The sequence below is a fragment of the Rhinolophus ferrumequinum genome, chromosome 22 (assembly GCF_004115265.2).
Source record: "Rhinolophus ferrumequinum isolate MPI-CBG mRhiFer1 chromosome 22, mRhiFer1_v1.p, whole genome shotgun sequence".
NCBI classification, from domain to species: Eukaryota; Metazoa; Chordata; class Mammalia; order Chiroptera; family Rhinolophidae; genus Rhinolophus; species Rhinolophus ferrumequinum.
The window spans coordinates 41,362,270-41,386,148 of NC_046305.1; the positions used below are offsets into that span (position 1 = coordinate 41,362,270).

A 23,879-nucleotide genomic window follows, 5' to 3' on the forward strand; every position below is an offset into this window, starting at 1 on the left:
GAAGGCAGTGGATTTTTCTCTTGCATTTCTGTCTTCTTCAATTCCAATTTATCAAATTTCTCAATCTCAGCCCTATCGGGTTGTCAGACATGATTGCAGAGGAAACGGAATGAGGTGCGCGAACAAGTGGAATCCGATCTGCTCAGTATCGGTCGCCGAGTGCCCGAAAAAGGGTAAATTTGGAGCAGAGTGAAAAAGAACCACTTAAAAAATCGGAGTCATATATTGTGGTCTACCATTGTTTTTTGAAATAGTAATTAGACAGGTAATCACTCTTCCCAGCTCTTCAACTGTGATTTCTTTGTCCTTAAACTTTATTCTTAAACTCTCTGAGAGTGACAGGGGAGCAAAGACTTACCTTTCACAGCATGACAAAAATTGGAGAGGTTTCCATCTAGTGAAAAATGATAAGGTAAAGTGATCTCCAACAGAGTAAATGGCATGAGTAAAATGTGAAAGCAAAGGGTACATTTGAAGAACACAGAATAGTCTTTTCACAGCTGAAACGTAAAGTCCTCATAGGGGGAAGTGGAAAATACTCCTGGAAGGCCTTAAACACCCTGTTTCCCCAAAAATAAGACCTAGCCGGACAATCAGCTCTACTGCGTCTTTTGGAGCAAAAATTAACATAAGAGCCGGTATTATATTATATCAGTCTTTATTATATTATATAAGACCAGGTCTTATAGTAAAATAAGATTGGGTCTTATATTAATTTTTGCTCCAAAGGACACATTAGAGCTGATTGTCTGGTTAGGTCTTATTTCCAGGGAAACACAGTAGCAGGATAAGGAATCAGACATATTCAGCAGGCAGTGGTTGCTGTTAAAGGAAACAACAGTTGTGGTTTGGAGCAAAATTTTCTAGTCCTGAGTTCAGAAGACCAGAATTATTGTTTGAGTATGATACTGGGAGTCTTTACCCTAAACCTGTTTAGCTCTAAAATGAGGGCAATAAGGCAGTTGTGTGGATTAAATAAGACCATATGACAAGGTGTGTTTGCTTTGAAAATGTCAAAATATTATGCGACTGTAAGTTTTCATTGTTGTGAGGATATAATTGATGCTTCCAAAGGATTGAAATGGTAAGATCACTAAAATTATGTCTGTAGGATTGTAAAGGGGCAATTTGAACGCCATTTTTTTTAAAGAGTTCATTGATTCAAAGATTATTTACAAATTGTTAATTTAGTGATTAGGGAAAAGAAATTTAATCATAGAAACGGGGAATTAATTTGGCTTTAAACATTTCAAATGTCAGACGAGCATCTATTAGAAACGTAGGACTGGAGCATGGGTAGGACATCAACTTAAGAACTCTGCATAGAGGTTGTAGTGGAAACCATGGAACAGAATAGGTCACCAAGTGAGAGTTAATAAGAAAAAGAAGGTGTGGGTATCCTAGGAGCATCTATATTTAGGTGGAAGAAGAACCTGAGTAAAGAAAACAGTGAGGTACAGGTCAGGGAGGCTAGTGCAGTTTCATGGTATCCAAACAGGAGGACAGTGTTTTTAGATGTAGATGAGCTACATGATTCAGGCTAAATTAGTGAAAAAGAATTTGTTTAGGACCTGGTTAGAGGGGCTTGGGGCCTTTATCCAAGCAGGAAATTAAGAGTCAGTTGCTAGTGACCATGCCAGTGCTGATGCTGTTTTAGATCATGATTGGTGACAGGTTCAAAGGCTAAGACAATTAGGGATTTTTGTTTAGTTTTGGTTTTGAGTGGTACTGAGCAATTCTTTCCGGCAGGGGGATTCGTGTGTGTGCGTGTGTGTGTGTGTGTGTGTGTGTATGTGTGGGCATATCTCTGGCTTTCTCTTAGGTTTTGTCTCGTAATATTCTATTTGTTTTTTTGATTCTACATTTATGTATATTATCGCAAGGAGTCTGTCCTGCATCAATCACACTTTTGTGTTTTGACTCTCCATACTCCAGCTCCTAGAAGGCTTTGGTAGGTTTTCTTCTGCGTGACCAAGCAGGCCGTAGCCAGCAGATGGCACTGCAGCAAGAGGGGCATAGAGTCAGTCCCTTTAGGACCGTGACAAGCACTGCAGACTGGTAACCTTGTAATTTCAGCCTCAGAGGACTCAGAGTTGCTCTCTGGCCCGGACTCAAATAAGGCAGGTCGAGTTATGTGCAATTAAGGATTTCAGTTTATAAAATGGAATCTGTGGCTCTGTCTCCTCCAGCCCATCCCCACCACAAACACCTGACGATACTTCTCATCAGCTTGTGAAAGTGTGAGAAGCGTTAACCAGATATCGCCAATTCTCAGTGAAAGTGGCCGAGGAGACCCCAGCATTAACGAAGTACAGGAGATAATCGAGACTCTCCTGAAAGTTTAAATAAAAAATCCATGCAAACAAACAGGCAATTATATGAATGTATCCTGACAACATGGAGCTTTAGGATCTGAAATACGCGACTTGTTTTTGTTATAATGTTCCTTATTTCATTTCGAAAGTTCAGATGCAGCCTGAGTATCCAGATTTCCTTACGGAGTAAGAGCCGCACAGCAAGGGCAGTTCTGGAGGCCGCAGGAGCTGCCTCTTGACCCCTAGTATCAGGGTTATCTTAAGTGAAAGTCCGGGACCGAGACTTCTCCGTTGCAGGTGGGCTGCTGCTTTTACACACTCACACACACACACACACCAGCTGCTAAGGCACAAAGTAAATTGCAAAGCTGCAAGTCCTTACCTTTTCACCAACAACGACACGAACGGGTCAGGTTACACCCCAGCACTAATTCCGTAGAGGCCCCCAAAAGAGACTTGATTACCATGGCCACGTAGGAAGCCTCCGGGATAGCGCGCTTCTTACCTCTACGACGGCACGCAAGCCCCACTCCCAAAGGTCCCCTAGCTCGGCAATCTGCTAGCCACTCCTGATTGTGTTCGGTGCTCGCCACTCTGCTCTTGCGCCTGCGTAATACGCCTCCTACCCGTCGCTGCGGACGAGATCGGGAAGTGTCAAGCGGGAGCTGGGTTCCCCCGCCTTCGCCACTACCACCGCTGATCCCGGACCCCCTAGCCAGGCCGGGGCCCAGCCGCGATGACGAACGGTGAATGCCAATGCCCCGAGCGGAGGATGGGAGGGAAGGACGAAGGAAACGTAGCGGGCGGGGCCGGGACTGACGTGGCGGTTCTCCCCGCCCCCTCCCCGCGCAGCCCCCCTTGGCTTCTGGGTGCCCCTGTACCTTACACCCCTCTGCGGTTCCCTGGTCCCGTGCCCATCTAGAAGCCCCAGTGCCTCTCGTGCCCACACCCTGAGTCCTCGGTCCCTAGCCTGTGCTTTCCCTTCTTCCCTTCCTAGAAGTTCGTTCTGACCCTTACAAGCTTCTTGGAGAGGCCAGTCCCGGTTGAACTGTTGCTTTAGCACCAGCGAAAAGAGGATCCTTCTCCCAGCCCCTTACATTCTCATACTTTAGGCTCGTTGGGAGGACCAAGAAACCACAGAGGTTCTCAAGCCCCACACTTTTGGGGGGTGAATGTAGATCCTACAAAAGTTCTCCTTGTTTTGAAAAAATGCCGAAAAGCTTTCTCTTGTTTGATTCTAAAGTTGTCTCGGTGATCCCATCTGGAGATCCTGGCTAGTGTTGTAAAGGGTAGGATTTAGACGTTGCCTTTTCTAAATGTGGCAGTTGCCACCTTGTTTATCTGACCTAATTTTTCAGGCGTCTTCACTTGATAGGCATGATTTCCGAATTCCAGGGAAGGGCAGGAAGCAGGGCTTTTATGGTCTTTAGAGTCAGACCTACAGGGAAGAAGAAGAAAAAGCCTCTTAGCCAGTATGATTTGAGGAAGACACTTCTCAGAGTACCTTCTCTATAAGCCTGGCGCTGAAGACTCAAATTTCACCTCCCTGTGACTTTTGGCATTGTCCGCAAAAACTTAAGGGGTTGAAAAGACCAGCACATAAAGGCATTGTTCGTCATAAAAACTTACTGTATGTGTTAATTTACTGGACTCTTTTGTGACCCCCTAGCTGTGGGAAAGAGAGAGCTAGAGTGGTCTAGGACTGGCAGATACTGCTTATGTCAATTATCCTTTCGGAGCTTCCTGGACAGCTAGAGGTCTGAGGTTACTCGGCACAATAGGAAAAGGGACATCACCCAGAGCAAGGAATCATCTGAACCAGGAAATAAGAGAGCAATAATTACTGAATAAGTTTTAGCCACTCTTTTGTGGTTCTACATTTTTTTTTTTTTTTGGCAATTAGGTGATTAATTGTGCTTACATGGGCAAGAAATAGCTCAATTTACATATGTAAGAAATATAATTGTTCAAAGCTTTTTATTTCCACAATTGTTCCACTATGTTGAAGCCTCAGATTTTTTTTTTTTTTTACAAGAATCTGTTGTTATTCTGGCAGAAATTTGGTTTGTAAGTAGAATATCATGCATGAAGTGTAAGATAAGCTTAGGAAAATTGTAGTCACATGGATTCTAACTCTTGTCATTTCCCTTAAGCTTCACTGTTTGCCTTAACATTTTCTTCAACAGATACAGATCTGAGAGACTTGGCTAAATATCTAGCTCTCCTTTATCACATGAGTGATTTATAATAAGAACATATTTAATTCGCTCAGTTGAGGCTCTAAGGATTCTTATGCTTCTCTCAACCTATTGCCAGCACTGGCCATTCCTGACAGGCTGATTCCACAAGAACTGATACACTCTTCTCAGGATTTATAGTTTGTGAAAGGGGAGGAGTGCATCGGGCACAGTGAAATTGTTTTAAGGGGGATGCCTATTTTGGGAATAAGGTAACCTTGTTAGTCCCAGGACCTTGGCTTCCTCTTGTCAAGGGTTGGCACTGTAGTGGAGGTTATCTTGATGGTATATCACACTCTGCTTCTTGGCGTTCTCTGATGGGATTACCTGTCCCAAATTCAATTAGCACCAAAGGTTTTCTTTTCTTCCTGTAACAGTGTACTCCTTGGATGGGATTCTGGTGTTTGGTTTGCTCTTTGTTTGTACCTGTGCCTACTTCAAGAAAGTTCCTCGTCTCAAAACCTGGCTGCTATCAGAGAAGAAGGGAGTTTGGGGTGTGTTTTACAAAGGTAAGATTATATCTGCACAGGAAGAGGAGATTGCCATCTCTGGACAGTGAGGTGCTACAAAGTGGAGGATGAGATAGACTAGGATTGTATTTGGTTCCACTTTTACGTAATTGTTTATTTTAGCATCAAGGTAATTTTAATATTCTCCATGGAGTAAAAGTTTATAAACTAAACATTTTAGACGTGACTGGAATTGTTGGGAGGAATATTTTCCCAATGAGGTTTTTCTGAATTTCTGGAAAGAATGTTTTGGAATGTCTTTTTTTTATATTTCATTAACACAGATGCTTTCTAACTTTTCATTTTGGGCACCTTTAGCTGGAATCCTACCTACCTAAATCTGTTTTCAAAATAGGACAAAATATAAACAGTATATTCACCTAGGACCTAGAACTTAAGGGTAGTATTTAACACATTCCTGGGGGGGTTCTTGAGACTCTTGATAGGTCTCTACATCTGTGACTAGTGGTTTCAAAGTATCACCTTGAAAGTGACATATATGAAGGGGAGGCTGTGATTTCTTTTCTCTTTTTACTTTTGCCTGCTAGCTGCTGTGATTGGAACCAGGCTGCACGCTCCTGTGGCAATCGCCTGCGTCGTCATGGCCTTTTACGTCCTGTTTATAAAATGAATTCCAAAGCATCCATCTCATCAACTGCCAACCTAGGGGACGAAGGTGAAGAACCTGTCAGAGGCCTGGGCCCAGCGTAGGAGAATTCAGCTAAAATCATGGAAGTCCCCAGTATGACACCACAGCACCTGTCCCTACCATATGCAGGGAAAACTCTTCATGGTTGCAAACATTATTTATGCTTCAGGAGACTCCAGAAAGCCAACTTCCTTTGACCTGTGTGTAAATCAGTCTTCGGCAGAGAGCACATAATGACCAGATAAATTACGCCCTTCGGTAACATTTCATACCTCCTGCTTAAAAACCTGTCACCTATTTTGTTCCTCAGTCCTCATCAAGATCTTTTCAAACTGAGGCTCATTAGGGAAGGACATAAGCTATATTCAAATCTCTTGGAAGGAGATCATTTTCAGAACTTGACTTTTTTTTTCCCCGCTGTTTGTTTTGCATTTGGCAAATTGGCAGGGGGTGGGGGACTGGGTGGGAAACAGGAGTTGTGTACGATGCCAAGAAATTTTTTGGCTTTGGAAATTTATCTTTCATATACCCATCTGGGAACATAAGAGAGAGGCATGGTCCTCACTGCAAAAAGAGAACAGATGAAATAGCTGTGCTGTGTGCAGGGAGCTGGAGAGTTTTGCCAAGAGAATCTGGGCCTACATAAGATTTGGGAGTTATCTGTCTATGATGAGACCAGAAAGCAGTAACTCAGACAAGAAAAAATGTTCTGTTCCCCAGTATTCCCCAAAAGGAGACTTCACTCCATCAAATGGTATATGAAAAATGAATCCACTTGTTATTTTCCTAAAGCCTTTTTATATTTTGTAAATTACCGAGTGCTAAATACTGTTACTCAGTTTTAAATGCCACCACTAGGGGAAAGAGATGATTGAAGAAATAATTGTTTAATATATTTGCAGTCAGGGTAGAAGAAATAAATCTAGTATATTAATTCATATACTAGTAAAGTCATTTAGTATGAGAATTTATTGTGTTAGATGGAAGTTTTTTCATGTTATCCAAGATACAAACTTATTCTTTGTTTAAACCTGGGTTATTATGGCAATATTTAGTTATTTGTTTTTTTTGGCCAGCTCTTCATTTTCTTCATATTGCAGTACTCTTTGGCTGTCTCTTGAAAATATGGTAAGAACATGAGAAATTTAAATGAGTGAAAGAAGTTGCTGATATTCATAGCCATGATTGGACAGTTCATGGAATCCATGAATAAAATGAGGGTGTTTTCTAAAGTAAAGGAAAACAAAGGTTTGCAGCTGAGATTGATGGTTTTTCCATGGAGTATGGTAACTCCTGAGCTAATCATTTTAGATGACTCAACATTTGAAGGGAAGACTTCATTCCCTCTTCCTTATATCTGCAAAAGAATCAACTTGCATTTATGAAGCCTAAAACTTCTTTATTAAAAAAAAAAAGTTGGTCTAAAATTAAATTATTGTAAAAAGCAAGCATGGGCATAGGTCTACCAGTTGAATTGTCCATTAAAGTAAAACTAGACTGTGGACAAGTTAGGTGTGGTTGACCCCTGTATATCGGTGAGTTGTCTTGGTCTTCAAAAGAACAAAGGCTGCTAGGAAGTTTAGGTTCTGAAATAGGCAGTTTGGTGCTTTGAAGGTTTCTAGAAGTATAGAAAGTCATCAAGTAAACACTACATGTCTAATCATCTCAGAGTTGTGGCTGTTCTCTCTTCAGGAATTGGTCCACAGGGTAACTTTCAATGATTCATATGTTTTCCATGGTCATTTCTGAGGAGCTTTCACATGAGAGAAAGGAAAGCTATTGGAACGGGAAAGAAGAGTTACACCTCATGGGTGTGAGTTTGGGACCTGTTGACCAACCAGAATGTCACTCCCTGGAAATACAGGTTCAGCATGTTTGCACTTGTTATTTTGTAGCTTTAATGACTTTTGTTTTCTAATAGGGCTAATGTCTCTAAGTTTGGTGCTTAGTGTTGCTTCATATTTTAAACTAGTTCCATTTCATAGTTCTAGTTTTTCAAACCAATTTTTGCAGCCTCTTGGGTGGGTCATCTTGACTAAACTCTTGAATTGTTGTATTTTGAGATGTTTTCATACCAGAATGTACCAAAAAGTGCACAGAATGAAGGTAATTTACAGCAAGAAACAAATACACACCTTATTTCATTTGACTTTACGTAAGCAGATAAGCAGAAACCTGTTTGCTTGATGTGTCATATATTTTTGACTGAAAAGTATAGAAGTTGTTCCCCTAAAAGAGTCTTTTAGAGTAGAAGAATGGGGATAGCAATATCACCTCAGATTCAAACTGGCATCACTATAAACCCTATATGCCAGGGTGGAAGGAAGTCAGCATTTTATAGTTGAAATACAATTTTTTATTCACCATTGTCTGCACAAATCCTTGAAAATAAAAACTTTCCCTACCGTTTTTGTCCATTTTATGTGTCACTTGCTGAATTTCTTGAACTTTGTTCAATACTCCCTTGGGTTATGCCCATAGTATACCTTTGTAGTTTACAATTGTTCCTGTTAACCCCTTGTGATGGTCTGAATATATAATATAGTTCAGAATCTATGAGTGTAGCTTTCTCCTTTGGGAAGCTGATATATATATACAGATGTGTGTGTGTGTGTGTGTGTGTGTGTATCAGCTTATGTATTTCAGCATGTATGTACATATATAAATAAATTTTGAGGTATATTAAGTAGGGTAGGTGGTATTCCCAAATACATTTTACCTACTACTGCTATTAAAATCCAAGTATCATCTGCCATTACTAGCCATAAACCTCATTCAGGTGACGTTATCAGGTTAACCAGCCATGCACCTAGAAAATCTGACCCCATGAGATTCTGACACATACACTGGATACTTTTGCCTTATGTGTTTATTCCAACTGCATGGTGACATTGGCACAAGTACAAATATAACTCCACAAATCATTTTCTACTAATCCCCCAAAATTCTAATTTTTCTTCCCCTACACATACCTATATCACTGAAAAAGGAGAAAGAAGGAACTGAGACATTAAAATTGTGCCCTCTAATGTAAAAGGAGCTAATTCTACTTATATAATCAGTACCGTGTTTCATTTTACTCATTCTGGAGTTTGAAAGTGATGTTTTAATGGATCTGAAAGTAAATGAAGATTCAGCAATAGGACTCCCACAGCATCAAGTTCAGGGAGCAAGCAGGCTCTCTCTGTACATGGCGAGAGATATGCCTTCTACCTTTACTCGTTCCATAGATATCTTGACTACCTAGTCCTTGATTGAAATAATCTATTCTCATCTTTCCCTTTGGTAAAATGTTTGCCTTCTCCCTGTTGAGAAGCTGATGTTCGTAATGACCAGAATTGGCCTCCGTGGGAAAGGAATCATTCACCTATAAATCCCCTGAAATTGAATCATCTTATATCCAGAACGTGGATCAAAGAAAAACTATAGATATGGATAGAAATATGTAATTGCATAAAGATCAAAAGACAACCACGATTCAGTATTGTGGCATTTGTCCCCTTTCCTTGGGACCTGAGTTCCCCTCCGAGCCACGCGAGGGCAGCAAAGCGCGCACTCGAGGCCTGGACACGGTTGTTCCTCCCAGAATCCTCCGCGGCGGGGAGGGATTTAAAAGGCGGTGCGGACTTCCGTCCCTTTAGCGGAGGGAGCGGCCTGGGGTGAGGGCAGAAAGTAGTGTGCGGCTGTGTCGCGTGGAAGGCGTGTGCGAGCCGAGTGTAAGTGGACGTGTGAGTGTGTGAGCGCGCGTGGGTCGTGCAAGACGAGTGCGTGCGCCCCCCCTTGCGCTCCTTCTCCCGCCTACACATTGATCTTATTTGATCGGTTTGGGACCCCAGCCCCGCCGGGCCGACCCGAAATGAAAAGCTCCCTCCTGCGAAGCCCCCTCCTCGGAGGCGCTGTGCAGCGAGGCCCCTAAGGCGGAGGCAACGCCGCGGTCCCGGAGGTCCGGGAGCTGGTCCTACCGGGCCCGGCGCTCAGAAGTGATGAATTGATCAGATAGACGAGGCCGGGCTTGTCCTGGGCCGCTGATTATCGAGGCGATTCTGATCTGAGCCCGGCCCCAGGGCACGGCTGCCCGTGGCGTGGGGCTAATGTGTTTGCGGTGGGCGGAGGGCGAGGACGGGAGATGAATGAGCTGTCACCTTGCGCGTGGGAGCGGGAGCTGGAAGGGCACGGAGGCCTCGCTCCTCCCTAGCGTCCTCCTTTTCTTTAGGTCTGCCTTGTCACGATGACTGTAAGGTACCCACACTGGTGCCCCCTAAAGGCTCTATACAGCATCTGCCGCTAAGGCATGTGTGTATTTATCTACGTGAGAGAAGTTGGAGAGCGTGTAAGAATTCGGATTCCAAGGACCCGCCCCAGATTTACTGAATTAGAATTATCAGGAATCTATATTTTTAAAAGCCTCAATGCATGAATCACAGTAATACATTTTTTCATGTTCAGTATCAAATAACCTGCGCGAAGTGACTATCCAGAAAGACCCCTCTCTGCCATTTTCAGCCATTCTAAACGAGAACAAACGTCCACAGTGCCACTTGGCAGCAGACACCATCTGAATAGATTGGAGTGTCTCTGTGGAAGAAGGGCTGTGATAGTTTGGCGGTATGTAAGGACCCTGCACCTGAGTACCAGGAAGAAGGCTTTTCCTTTCTGAATTATTCAACAATACACATGCTGTTGAAACTTAGAAAAGGAAGTTTAGCGTACAGTATTCTAGAAAGTCTGCCCTTCCGTGTCCAGTCTAACAGCAGGTTCCTATCAGTGACTTGTTATTTTAGAACCCACGTTAATGCATCATTTTTAGGTACTTTCAAACCCAAGCACCAGATTGCTGAGCCATGTTTATGAGAATGGGAGGCTATATATCACAGCACAAACTAATGCAAAGAAAAGGAATTGATTTCCGGCAAGGAGACAGTAGCAAAGTTAGAGAATCAACAATGGCAAAGAGGTAAGACCAGGGAGATGAGGCTTTCATGGGATAGTTAGAGCCCAGCAGGTGACTTATCCAGGTCAGAAATCTGTTAAGTGTGACATCAGCATAAATATTAATGCTACGTAGAGCTACTAAGATTACAGTAATTGTAAGCACATTAAGACAATGGGCTATGTCTGTTTTTGTTTCCCCAACATTTAGCTCAGTGCCTGACAAATGTTGAATGGATGTATCTGTATGGTTGGAATGACTCCAGTTTACAAAACAGGAATACCTGCCTGCTGCCAAAAACTGCTGTTCTCTCCTAAATCCTTATCTTTTAGGCAAGATGACTTTCCAAGTTGCCAATGTGTCCTACAGGACTGATTTCTAGAAGTTGGGAAACTTCCCTTGCAGATTTTAAGAGTAGTGGAGTGGCAACTCATAGTCCATGGGTCACAGGCACTTCAGGCTTCGTCTTGCGCAGATCTATTTAATGGAGATGGGCAGCAGGATGTTCCACTCTGATTAATTAGTCCAGGAGCATGTCAACACTAAGTGGAGAAGAAGCCACCGTCCGTCTTTCGAGAGTAGCCTCCATTGGTAGCAGCAGTGTGAGGGGCCACTGTGGAGAAAAGAGGGAGTGGGCTGTAAATTTCAGATCCTTTGCCTTTTCTGGGAACCTGTAATCACCCATACTTTTATGGGTACTATGGAAAAGGTTCTTGTAACAGCTGGAAAACTGGCATGTAGAGGACAGATGGGATGTAGCTAAAGGTCTACTACCAGGCTTTTGCCCTTTGCTGAAAATTTTTGTCCCTGAGACCGAAGCCTGAGTTAGAGGCTCTGAAAAATTGAATGCATTCCACAGTCAGCATATCCCCTGATATTAGTCTATGACTATCCTATTTTAATCACTGCTGTTCCAAGACCCTCAGTTATCCCCCGTATTCCCTAATAGCCAATCACTTCAACTTCCTGATTCCTGGGTCCATTTAGAAAAACTCTTGCACCACCAATCTGCCCTTCTAACCCTTACCTATGGCTCCCTGGATGCTGTGGATGGAGTCCTTCTTCGGGTTGATCCAGTGTCTGATGTTAGCTCGGGAATTGATGGGGGGGAGTAGGGGAGGGGGTAAAAATCCTCCAGGGAATTGAATCTTGAGGATTCTAGAAGATGGTATGGAGAAGAACAGGGAAGAAGGAAACCAATCAAAAGGAGAAAAATGAGGGAACGATAGTTGCATGCAACCTCCAAAATGAAGTAACCAAAGGCCCTTTTTTACCCTCTGGAATTAATGGAAGATTTTGTTTGTTTATACAGACAAGCATAATCTTGGAGGATCTTTGTTCATTTTAGACAATAAAAAATACAAATTATTTACAGGTACAGATGTAAAACAAATCTGAACAGAAATATTAATAAGTACCTATTCATTGTTATTTTCCAGGTGACACTTTACCATATATGATTAGGTGGCATTGTCCTTAGTGGGGGGAGGCTGCACCTCCACCACGTACCCTTGGGTATCCTGGATGGTCTCCAGGTGTGTCAGGATCTCACTTTTGTTCTTGAATGCCTCCATGTGGTGGTTGTACAAGGCTGCTAGGCGGAAATCCAGGTCGTCCTTCGGTATCTACAGAGGAAGTCAACTCCTCCAGGGTTAACTCGCCACCTCCACCCCACATCCACGTGCTCTAGTCAGGTTCTGTTGGGCTCTTATTTTTCCCCTAAAGCAGACTGAACACCTTTTGGGCCTGAGATCCACCAACTCTACACACTAAATAGCACATGATGACTCCTGTCAATAGTTCTCTCATGTTTGGGTCTACGGAGTAGTGAACTCTCCCTGTAGACATGGGAATCACTATCCTGCCCCTGACTGGGCCTTACTTCATTCGTGGTTATATTCAGCCTTTGTTTTCATCAGAAGAGTGCGAAGTTTGATGAGAAAATGATTTGCTCCAGATAATTGACTGGAGCAAACCCCCAAGCTTTCTGACTTCCCAGAGTCCAGATAAATTGGTATTTGTTGTTAGATTTGGTAGGATCTTGGATTGGGAACCAAAGGAAAGATACTAAAGCAGTTAGGGACAAACTACCTTTCAAAGAGGATAGGAACGAGTCCAAAGTGGATGTAAAGAGAAATAGCATTTCAACGTTAGTTACCTCAGGTACAAAGAAATGGGCATCCCGCCTCATGGAGGTGATCGTGGGCGTTAAGCTGAGCCGAATCCAGGGTTGCTGTAGTTGAGCAAGGTGAGTAGGGTTCTTATATGGTAATTCCTGTAAAAGAGAAATCACACCCAGGACATGGTTACATGGTTATAGGTCCTGGCTGCTGTGGTAGCTTCAGTGACATCCATCCCTTAGTCCATCCTATTTTTTGTTGTTTATTGTTTTCAATTATTTTTTGAGTATAGTTGGCATACAATATTAGATTAGTTATATTAGTTTCAAGTGTACAATATAGTGATCCAACGTTTTTATACCTTACAATGTGGTCACCTCCTAATTCTAGTCATCATCTGTCACTGTGCAAACTCATCACAATATTATTGACTATATTCCCTTTCACCCTTTTCACCCATCTTTCCATTCCCCTCCCCTCTGGCAACCATCCTTTGGGTCTCTGTTTCTATGAGTGTTTTTGTTTTGTTAATTTTTTTTGTTTTTAGATTCCACATATAAGGGAAACCATATAGTATTTGGCTTTCTGTGTCTGACTTATTTCACTTAACATAATCTCTAGGTCTATCCATGGTGTCGCAAATGGTAAGATTTCATTCTTTTTTATTGCTGTGTAATATTCCATTATATATGTACCACATCTTTATCCAATCGTCGGATGGACACCTAGGTTCCATATCTTGGCTATTATAAATAATGCTGCAGTGAACACATAGGTGCATATATCTTTTCAAATTAGTGTTTTCATTTTCTTCGGATAAATACCCAAAGTGGAATTGCTGGGTCATACGGTAGATCTGTTTTTAGTTTTTTGAAGAACATCCTATTTTAATTGAATCTCAGAGGAACATCGGCAAAGAGAAGAATGATGTGGGGCAAGACTCCGCAGGCTTTTGATCCTTCTAAGTCTTCAATCTTAGAATTGACAGAAATGGGCCAGGAATACAGACAAAGGGGTGAAGTGGGATGAGGAGGGGGGCAAAAGGGAGGAGCAAGTAAGAAAAATGATGAGTTCAGGTTTAGATGTCCTGGATTTGAGGACAAGATAAGACACCCTAAGGCAATTAAGTAGAAAACTGAAGTGTGCAACTTATCGGAGAGCTCGGGACAAGTAATAGAAATGCGGGGGCCGTCCCCATGAAGTAGTGGTTGAAGCCTGCAAAAAGGAGTGTGGCCCAAAGGAAGAAGTGGTTCATGACTGCACAATATTATAACTGGGGGGAGGAGAGGGAAGGAAGGAAAAGGATACTAAGAGGCAACCAGAGGCGGGAGAATCAGGAAAGTGCAGTGTCTAAGCAGGTAAGGAGATTTCAGTAAGCAGGGAAGGGTCATTGTGACTGCAGGAACACCAGAGAAAAGGTCCATTGGACATTCAATCTTCTAAACAAAATTTCACAAGCATGGATGTGAAAAGCACATGACTGGTTTCTTCATTACATGTAAAATGTCATATTCACCACTGTGACCCCAGTACCTAGCCCAGCGACCTAACATATGCTGTTCAGAAATGAAGCATTGGTTGAATCAATGACTGAATTCCAGTGAGTACGACTACAACCTAGTAGAAATGTCATTCAACCTATCTGATGTTGGGGCTGTGTCCCTCCCCCATATATGGCAAAGTGCTGTGTGATTCAGCTCAATTAGATATTAATTGAACAGTGTGTACCAAGCATTGGGTTATCATCAAGAAAGATGCAAAATGAAACAAGAAAACTACAAATATACATGATGCAAGCATAGGCAGCTCTCCCATTCCTCGAAGACTACATAAGCCTCATCATCTCTACCAGCAAAAGGATGAGATTGTCTTCCACCAAGAAAGTCAAGCGCAGATGCTGTCTTCACATCCAGTTTCCATATCAGAGAAAAGGAAGTCCCTTTTATTCAAGAATAAGCCTTCTTCCCTGCACCCAGCCCTTCCCTGTGCCTCAGAGACCTGCAGCATCCTGGTATCCCGTACTCAGCTTCTCTCTCATTCTTTATCACCGTCTAGCTACTACTGTCTACTCTGCTAAAGAGCCAGACTCTTCTTCGAGAGTCATCGTTTACTATCTCCACTTCCTCCCACTTCCTATCCCCTCTTCAGTCTGGCCTCTGCCCCAAGCACCCACTGAAACTGCTCTTGCTGGTGACCAGTGATCTTTGTGGCTAGGTCAGGAGGATCCTTTCCAGACCAGATCTTATTTGACCTCTGCAGTTTCTGGCACCATGATTCTGATTCTCTCAAATGTTCTCTCCACCTCCTGTGGGTCCAGCGCCTCTTGGTTTTCCTTCTGCTTTTAGCTGTTATTTCTCAGCTCTTTCCTTCTCTGCCCCTTAGACAGTGGCATTCCCCAGGGGTTTAGTTTCTGCTTTTCTTAGGCTCACATTCATTGGATGAGCTCATTTCCTCCTATGGATTCACCTATCTTGTGAACACTGTGGCTTCCATGTAAACATCCTCAACCCAGAGCTCTCAACCATGCTGCCTACTACTCAAACGTCCCACAGGCATCATACAAGCAACATCTGCATAACTGATCTGAACATCTTTCTCCCCAACCCTGCTTCCCCTGGATGCCTCATTCGGTTAATGGTATCAATTAAGCCCTCAGAAACCTACGAGTTACCCTAGACACGTCTGCTCTCTCGGGCTCATTTCCAGTCAGCCACAGAGTCCCAGCAGTTCTGCCCTTTGCATCTCTCACATTTGCACGTTATCACCATCCCCTGGATCCCTCCTGCGGCTCCTGCCTCCTGGCTGATCCCTTTTGTGTCCCTCCATCTTATCCACCGTCACTTGTGCTTTCTAACACCCATCTATTGTGTCTCTCTAGAGCTTAAAATCCTGACATGATTCCCCAGAACCTGTAGGATGAAATCGTAGCTCACTAGCATAGTGTGTACACAGCACACCAGCTCAACAAGGCCACTTCTTCAGCTCCTGCTCTCTCCATTCCTCCACCTCACACTGACACTCCAGCCATTCTGGACTCTTTGGCCCCTAAACAAATCACCCTCCCTGTCCTTTCCAGGTGTATGTATATCTGCAGTTTCCTTTGCCTTGAATGTCTGTTTCCTGTTTCCTGCTTCCTAACTCACATTCCATCTCCTTCCTCACGTGGCCCAGCTACTCATATTTCACTGTCAAAACTCACCTGCTGGGAAGCTTTCCTTTAAGTGCTTGGTTCTCCTGACACTACATATAATAACTGTCACAACACGTGCTATTGTGCGAGCATTTTTGCTACTGAGATTATTGGTCTGGCTTTTCTACTGGAGTTTCTTTAGAGCAGGAGCTATACCTAATTTATCTATATATCCTCAGTGTTTAGCAGAGTACTTGGCATCTAGTAAATAATAAATGTTGAATAAAAAAAGGAAAGTCTTTGATTTTGTTAAGCCACAATTACTGTTTAATTCACCTTATTTTGCACCACTTCAAACATCCCAAACACTTCTACCAGATAAAAAGATCATCTAAATTCCAAAATCTCACACACACACACACACACACACACACACACACATTCCAGCATTAACCAGAAGACAGACGTATAAAGCATGACCTGGTGGCTTTCGGAGGATTCTCTCTCATCCATTATCTCATATATCTTCAGAGAACAGTTTTCCAAACAGGGCAAAGGGTGGCTTGGTAGAGCCTGGGCCTGTTTAAGCCCCATTATACCAAGCATTGCTTTGGGCGGCGAGACCCCCTTATTCCTCTGCTTAAAAGCACCTCTAAAACGTTAGTAGACGTGAATACCGGGACGTGGAGGCGGGCAGAAAGCAGACTTCTGCGGTACCTGACTCAGTGTCCTCACCAGAGCCCTTTAAGTTACTATCTCTGCCCCTCACGCTGACAGAAAGAGTGCCATCGACCCTGCTGGGACTCTGGGACCACAGTACCTTGGAAGTCCGCAGTTTTCCCACATAGGAACTATCATTATCCAACGTAGGGTACTGGAAAGGGTCTCGGGTGGGTGGCATCGTAAAATGCTCAGCGAGACACTCTTAGGAGGGATGGGAGGCCCGCAGAGCTTCCTATAACCTTGCACGCGGAGGATCCGGGACCCAATTGTTTGGAACGCCCCCTTTCGGTTGCCAGGCAACTGTCCTACCGTCTATGACTGAGGTGAATTCCCTTCGAGAAGAGCGTCACCTGGCGGTTCAACGCGGGAGGCCCCTCGGGAGGAAGCTACTACACGGAAAACGGGGAAAGCGCCGCTGAGCGTACCCAGGAGCCCTGGATTTGCACTCGTGAGCACGAGGAGAAAAACGCCGGCCTCTCGGCGTGCAGGACTTCTGCAAGAGATTTCAGTTGACGAAAGAAGTGCTCAACGATGACCCAGCAATTTCCTTCTCTCTCGCATCTAACAAAAGGATTTTTCAAAGCAATGACAGAATGGGGATGTCCAAAGACTAAGAGCCCACGTGTAGTACTTGGAAAATTGCCTGCGAAGCAAACTCTCCTTGCTTAAACCCGGCTTAACTATCCGAGTCTCAAGGCTTAGCATCGAGCCGGTTGTAAAGGCACGGATGGAGTTGGCGGGACGGAAGTAAGAGCTCCAGAAATGGCTGCCTTTGCAGTAGGTAATACCTACTGGGACCGATTTTCTATAACTTCTAGAAGAGAGACGACATCTGTCAATCTTCCTATCGCTTCACACACAGGAGGTGCTTAGTACGTATTTGTCCAACACCACATCTGCAAAATTAGAGATGCTCAAAATAGGCAATCGCCGAAAAGGGCAGTGGAAAACATGAATTTGGTGGCGATGGCTTGGAGGATGCTTCCACCGCGTTCCTTAAAAGAGCTCTGTGCCCGCCTGTTGGGCGGGTTGCAGACCCCGGGCGCGCGCACTCCCATGCGGCGCGAGCCAGCGGCGGCGGCTGCCATGGAGACCCGCAGGTGAGCGGCAGAGCATCGCGTGGTCCCTGCCCCACCCGCGCGGAGGCAAAGAGGAGGCGGTTGCCAAGGCGACGTGGGTAGGAGGAGGACAAGAGGAAGGAGGAAGGATGGGCGGCCTTGGCGTAGCCGCAGGGAGGTGACTGAAGCGAGCCCAGCCCCTTGCATCCTCCCCCTGTGAATCTCCCTCCCCTTTTTTCCTGCCTTCTGCCCGCGGTAGCAGCAGCCGCAGCACCTGAGCCGCTGCTGCGGCCGGTTCTGGACAACGCTATGGCTGAGCCTGGGCGCAGCCACCAGCCCTCTGCCCGAGGCAGGGGAAGAACTGAGCGGCGCACACTCCGGCTTCTGCGGCTCCTGCTCTGGGTTGGGACCGCCTTCCAGGTGACTCAGGGAGCGGGACCGGAGCTTCATGCCTGCAAAGAGGTACTGTCCTCCCGGACCCGACCCCCCGTCAGTCAGAAAAATCTTGGATCCCAGCGGAGACCTTGGGGACCTAGGCACAGACAGTTTAGTTTCAGAGGCCACGGAGTTTAGGTTTCTTTGGGGACGGGGGTGGTGGGGGAGCAGATTGGCGTCATGGAGAGGTCAGCTCACTATAACACTCATGAAACAGATCATCCTTACAGTTTGGGCTGCTGGGTTCGGGGAGACAGGTCCTAGCTCTAAGGAGCCCAGGAGGCATCTGGGTCTCTGGACCCGGGAATAAGGGAAGGAGAAGACATGGGTTGTTTTCCAGCTGGAGTGAAATTACCTCAAAAGTGGTTAAAAACAAAAGATTATCAACAGAGGGGCAAAATAGAAAGTGGGAAAGGGTAAGTGGGGTAAGAAAAGAGTTAGGAAGGCCAGAGGAAAGTAGTGGAGTGAAAGGGGAATCCTTGTGGTTTTATCATGGCTTCAGAAAAGGAGTGTAAAGGTAGGAAATGTGCAGGAGGGACTGAAAGATCCCATCACCTGTCTCCCCATGTGCTTTGCTTAGTATACCTGACAGCACATGAACCAGCTTTGACCAGACTTTTGAGTTCTGTAATATCTCACTTTCTGCCAATCTCTATTTTTCTTCTCTGGACCTCTGTTGACATATGTCATAAGTCCTTTTCAAGATGTTTCTAAAATGTTCATCATTCAAACAATAAGTAATGAATGTCTCCCAGACAAAAAATGCCTTCTGAACGTTCTTTCTGAGGGATACAAAAAGGTATTAAGAAGTAACAAAACTCAGTAGTCTTTATAGTATTGAAATAGTAATATTTGGTTGTGTTCTGAGTAACTTTTTTTAACCATATGGCACAGGCAGCAACAAATATTTACAAGAACTGCACGGGGTAAGGCAAAATAAAAGTTGTTCTGCTTATCTCTGTGAGATGTAAAAAACTTAGTAATGCATCAAGACTCCAGTCCTGTAAAAGTAGTCCCAAATGTTATACTTGGCTCAGGTTTTGAGAGGTTGAAATATTTTTTATAATTGTCAGTGTTAACTGGTTACCCTGTTTCCCCAAAAATAAGACCTAGCCGGACAATCAGCTCTAATGCGTCTTTTGAAGCAAAAATTAATATAAGACCCAGTTTTTTTTTCTATAAGACTGGGTATAATATAATATAATAATATAATATAATGTAATATAAAATATACCGGGTCTTATATTAATTTTACTCCGAAAGATGCATTAGAGCTGATTGTCCAGCTAGGTCTTATTTTAGGGGAAACACGGTAGCAACAACAACTCCATCCCATATGGGAAAATATTATTATGAAGATGTTCCAACCATTAGACTATCTACGACATAACAGATCATAAAGCAGTAGGAAGGGGGAGAGCTGAGGATTTTTGTGTGAATAAAGATGTTTGCATTGATGAATATGACACAATTAAGTGACTCTCGTCAGTGGGACTTTTGGTAACTTTTATCAGTCCCAGTGACTGCCTGCCCTGAGCCATCTACACTTCCACCCAGCGGCTTTATGACCTCTTTAGAGGTGGCTGGGAACAGGATGATTTTGTCAGTGACTGACTTACTTGCCTTGGTGGCTTGTGGTCTCTAACCAACCAAGATAACCAGTTCAAAGAAGCCCACTTGCCTAAGAATCCAACCTGGGAGTCTCCTGAGTGGAAGATAAGAATCTTACAGTTCATCTCCCACTTCTTGTTGAGAACTTCGTTAACAATGGGAAATGTGAGACATTTCAGAAATTTAACACGTTGTATCATCTTCGTTTGGAGGGAGGGAAGAATATGGACACTTGAGAACTCTAGCTTGGGTATAAATATTGCCTTTAGTCCTTTTTAAATGACTGACATTTGCCTGAGCACAAGGTCTTGCCGCAGAGCATGCGCTTAGGCCGCGATAGAAAGCTGTGGGTCTCAACACAGCAGGGTTCCAATCCCTGACTGTTACTTACCACCCAGTTTTTGGAACTATAGAATAGGTATTTCAATAACACCTACCTCAAAGGAATTGTTTTGAGGATTGAAAGAAAACAATACAGACAAAACACAAATTTGAGTTACCTAACCCCCTTTCCCGTTCAGTTTCTTTACCAGGAGATCCACACCCCTTGCCAGAGTGCAAGTGTCTTCGGACTCATGCTCATTGGCCATGGGCGTCAGCAAATCCTGTTTACACTCTCCTTGAGCAAACAGTGGCCGCTGAACACCCTTGACTTTAAAATAGTAAGGAAGAGAATAAACCCATTATTATAATATTCTTCATTTGGCAATATGAACTGACCCAACAAGTTTCAGGGCTTCCAACCCTACATGATAAAAATCCAATTCAGAGTAGGGTAACCCTCCTCTGTTCTTAATCTTCCTGTGACTTTCTTGTGACTCTACACTGGGTGTTAAAGGCAGGGATCCTTATCCGTGCAAGGCTGACCTTTATGACAACAATGCTGTTCCAGCCTTGTTTCTGAAATCTGAGGCATCCCTCTGGTCTAATCAGGGAACAGATAAGTTTAGCATGTGGCATCAACTTGTGGCAGAGAATAGCAAGTTCTAGATCGCTAACCGTGAGCGGGGCTTCGCATTCCTTCAACAGTTTTCCAATCATCAGGGTCACCAGTGGAATTAAACATCCTGTAGAGTGTTTGTCTTCATGAATCATTTCTTTAGCCCTCCCTGTGCTAGCCCAGGCTAAGTGCTGAGAGCCAAAGAGCATTTCCTATAGCACAATGAATCTAACTAAATCAAATGAGAGAGGAGCAGAAAACTGCCTTTAACAGATCTGCCTCATCCTCAGGCTTCAGTGCTAATTGCCCCCAAAGGGACTTCCCAGTCTATATGGAAAAGCCTGTAGGGCTGAGGAATCTGGCAGACATGGACTGTAATAAAATTTGTTGAATTGAATGATAACTCTGCCACTTAGGAAGGATGCTGCTTCGAGCAAGTTTATTAACTTCTGACAGCCTCAGATTCCTGATCTGTAAAATAGGGATGGTCATACCGACCTCATAGGCTGTTGTGAGGATTACATTAAATTAGGTAACGCAGGTGCCTGGTACATATCTTCGACATTCATAGGTGCTTAAGAAATATTGGTAGGCAGAAAAGGTAAGTACACAAATCGTGATAAATGATGACGTAAGGTGAACATGTGGTAATCAGTGCAGGAGTGGCAATATAGAGGTTGACAGGAAAGGAAGAAAACGGATTTAAGCAGTTGGCACTTGACCTGCTTCTGGAATAATCAGTAGAATTTCAATGAGCAGAGATGGGGGCGGGTGCTTTCTAGATAGAGAGAGGAGCCTGAGGAAAGGTCAACAGGTAGAAAATGTAAAAGATCCTGGGAATTTCAGACCTGCTGGCTGAAATGTAGAATAAGTGTGGTTACACTAGAAATCAAGGTTGGAAAATCAGAGACTAAGTGGAGAATCCCTGAAGGCTTTCTGGCACGGACAGCAGCCTGCTCAGAGTGGATTAGCATGAGTGTGAAATAAGCCTGGTTGTGGTAGGCCAGAGCTGAGAACAGAGAGATGGGAGCAAGGAGACCAGTTCAGAAGATTTTACTGAGGTCAAGGAGAAGGTTAACAAAGGGACTGCACTGGGATGGTGGCAGTGGGATAAGGGGAAAAGGATAGATGGGAAAAATGTGCTGAAGGTAGGGGTGAGAGGATTTGGCAATTGATTGAAAGTGTAAGCTACAAATATATGGTGATGGAAGGAGAACTGACTCTGGGTGGTGAACACACAATGGGATTTATAGATGATGTAATACAGAATTGTACACCTGAAATCTATGTAATTTCACTAACAATTGTCACCCCAATAAATTAAAAAAAAAGAAGAAGAAAGTGTAAGGTGATGGAGAGGGGCAGGCGGAGGATTTCTGTCAGGATTTCAGAGTGGGAGAACGGGAGGAGCTGCTCGCCACGATGCAGAAAGAACAGCTTTGGGGAAAGAGTTACCACCTTTCATAGTTCTGACTTCTCTGGGATCAGCCCCTGTACGAGGTGGGACAAGTCCTGAGATTTTGGCACACTCCCTCACAGTATGATCATGGCTTCTAGACTTTTACAGTTCTTTCTGTATTTGTTCTAACACATTATTCAAGGTTTGAACTCCACAGAGAAATGATCTAGAAAACAGTCAGGATCCCTGAGCTTTCAGGAAATATTTCACCAAAAACACAAGATTTAAAATGACTCCTTTGGTTGGGAACCATCAAAGTTGGATGTTTAAAACATCCTGCCATATTTGGTGAAGAGAGAAAATTAAAATTCTCCATTTATCAAGACATACTTATAGAGTAGCAAGATGGACTGTTTTTGTTCACTATCAGAGGGGGTTAAAGAATAATAGATTCTTGAGATCTGAAGACATCTAAGGAGTCATTTTGTCTATTCTCCTGTCTCAAGGTAAGAGTAACAGTAAAACTGAATCAGTCTGATAATCACCTGACTTTACTTAAAACAAAAAAAAACTTTAAAAATTACAAAAGTGATACATTTCATTTGCAGAAAAATTGGAAAATATAGGTAAAGAAAAAGATGGTAAAAATCAACTATCACCCTATCACTCAAATTATCATTTTAATGTATATATTTGTGAGAGTGAAACACGGTAGTTGCATAGCATGATATCTGGCTAAAACTGGACAGGCTGGGTTCAGTTTCCAGCTTGTCCATTCAAGCAACTGTATAAGCTCAGGAGACTTATTTAATCACCTCGTGCCTCGATTTCTTCATCTTTAAGATGGGAATATTAATAGAGTACATGCAAATTGTTTAGAACAGTTCCTGGTGCATAGTAAGTACTCAATAAATGTTAGCTGCAACAGTGAGATTTTCAGGGCAGCAGGATGGCTCAGTTGGTTAGAGCGCGAGCTGTTAACAACAAGGTTGCTGGTTCAATTCATGCAGGGGATGGTGGGCTACGCCCCCTGCAACTAGACTGAAGGACAACAACTTGGAGCTGATGGGCCCTGGAGAAACACACCGTTCCCTAATATTCCCCAATTTAAAAAAAAAATAGTGAGATTTTTAGTGAAAGTATAATTAACATGGTTTTATAGCAGTACAAAATTAAGAATTTAATGGTGGTAAAAGTCGATTGAATTGAAAAGGAAAAAAGAGTCGATGTGAAAGATATTCTGAGGAAAAAATTGATAGAACTTGTGAAAGAGTAGCAGGAGAGTATAGCAGTTAAGAGTCTGAATTTGTGCTGTCTGTGCGCGGTTGCCACCCAGTCACATGTGGGTTTTGAGCACCTGAGATGTGGCTAGTGGTACATGTCAGATTTGGAAGACAGTGCAGTAAGTACAGTACGCGTAACATCATCACTAGGTTCTTAGAAACTGCGACTTGAAGCAAAACGCTGGATAACAAACCCGTTTTACCACAGGCTAATTGATATAAACAAGAGTTAAGTTCCGAGGGCATATTTCTGGTTACAAAAGTATCACTGAACTTCTAAACAAAGACCCAAAACACTTCTAATATTAAACATTGAAACAAACATGAGCTATACATACATTTAAGAAAAACTACTAGAAACCACTAAGATAATGATTTTTCAACCTGCTTATTCTAGTTCAGGGTCGAGGGTGGCTGGAGCCCATTCTGGCAGCTCAGGGCCCCAGGTGGGCACCCACGCTGGACAGGACGCCCTTCCATGTCAGGGCCACTCACACCCACACCCACACTCACTCAGATTGGGACAGTGTAGATGTGCCA

General features: G+C 43.5%; 3 protein-coding genes and 1 non-coding gene across 8 annotated transcripts in view; 3 read left to right on the plus strand and 1 right to left on the minus strand.

Moving 5' to 3' along the window:
* Positions 1-2,915: 2,915 nt before the first annotated feature.
* Positions 2,916-8,127, plus strand: TMEM167B (transmembrane protein 167B). The gene is made up of 3 exons (XM_033093025.1): positions 2,916-3,061; positions 4,930-5,061; positions 5,610-8,127. The coding sequence occupies exons 1-3, from the start codon at positions 3,052-3,054 to the stop codon at positions 5,690-5,692; spliced, it is 225 nt and encodes a 74-aa protein (XP_032948916.1). The 5' UTR covers positions 2,916-3,051; the 3' UTR covers positions 5,693-8,127.
* CFAP276 (cilia and flagella associated protein 276) lies at positions 7,224-16,873 on the minus strand. The gene is made up of 5 exons (XM_033093024.1): positions 16,711-16,873; positions 12,799-12,915; positions 12,150-12,265; positions 11,668-11,798; positions 7,224-11,253 (listed from the first exon to the last, which is right to left on the minus strand). Exons 1-5 carry the CDS (start codon positions 16,789-16,791, stop codon positions 11,183-11,185), a joined length of 516 nt encoding a protein of 171 aa, XP_032948915.1. The 5' UTR covers positions 16,792-16,873; the 3' UTR covers positions 7,224-11,182.
* Positions 9,346-9,762, plus strand: LOC117015471 (small Cajal body-specific RNA 2). Its single transcript, XR_004421714.1, has one exon. It is a non-coding gene; the product is annotated as a small Cajal body-specific RNA 2 (non-coding RNA).
* Positions 16,874-17,033: 160 nt separating the features above from the next.
* Positions 17,034-23,879, plus strand: part of ELAPOR1 (endosome-lysosome associated apoptosis and autophagy regulator 1) — a 66,123-nt gene continuing 59,277 nt past the window's right edge. For 2 of the 5 annotated variants that reach the window (XM_033093019.1, XM_033093018.1), the window contains exon 1: positions 17,034-18,133. In XM_033093019.1, the coding sequence (XP_032948910.1) occupies positions 17,981-18,133 (153 nt within the window). In that variant the 5' untranslated portion in view covers positions 17,034-17,980. The remainder of the gene's footprint in view (positions 18,134-23,879) is intronic. The other 3 variants (XM_033093020.1, XM_033093022.1, XM_033093021.1) reach the window with 2 other exon arrangements.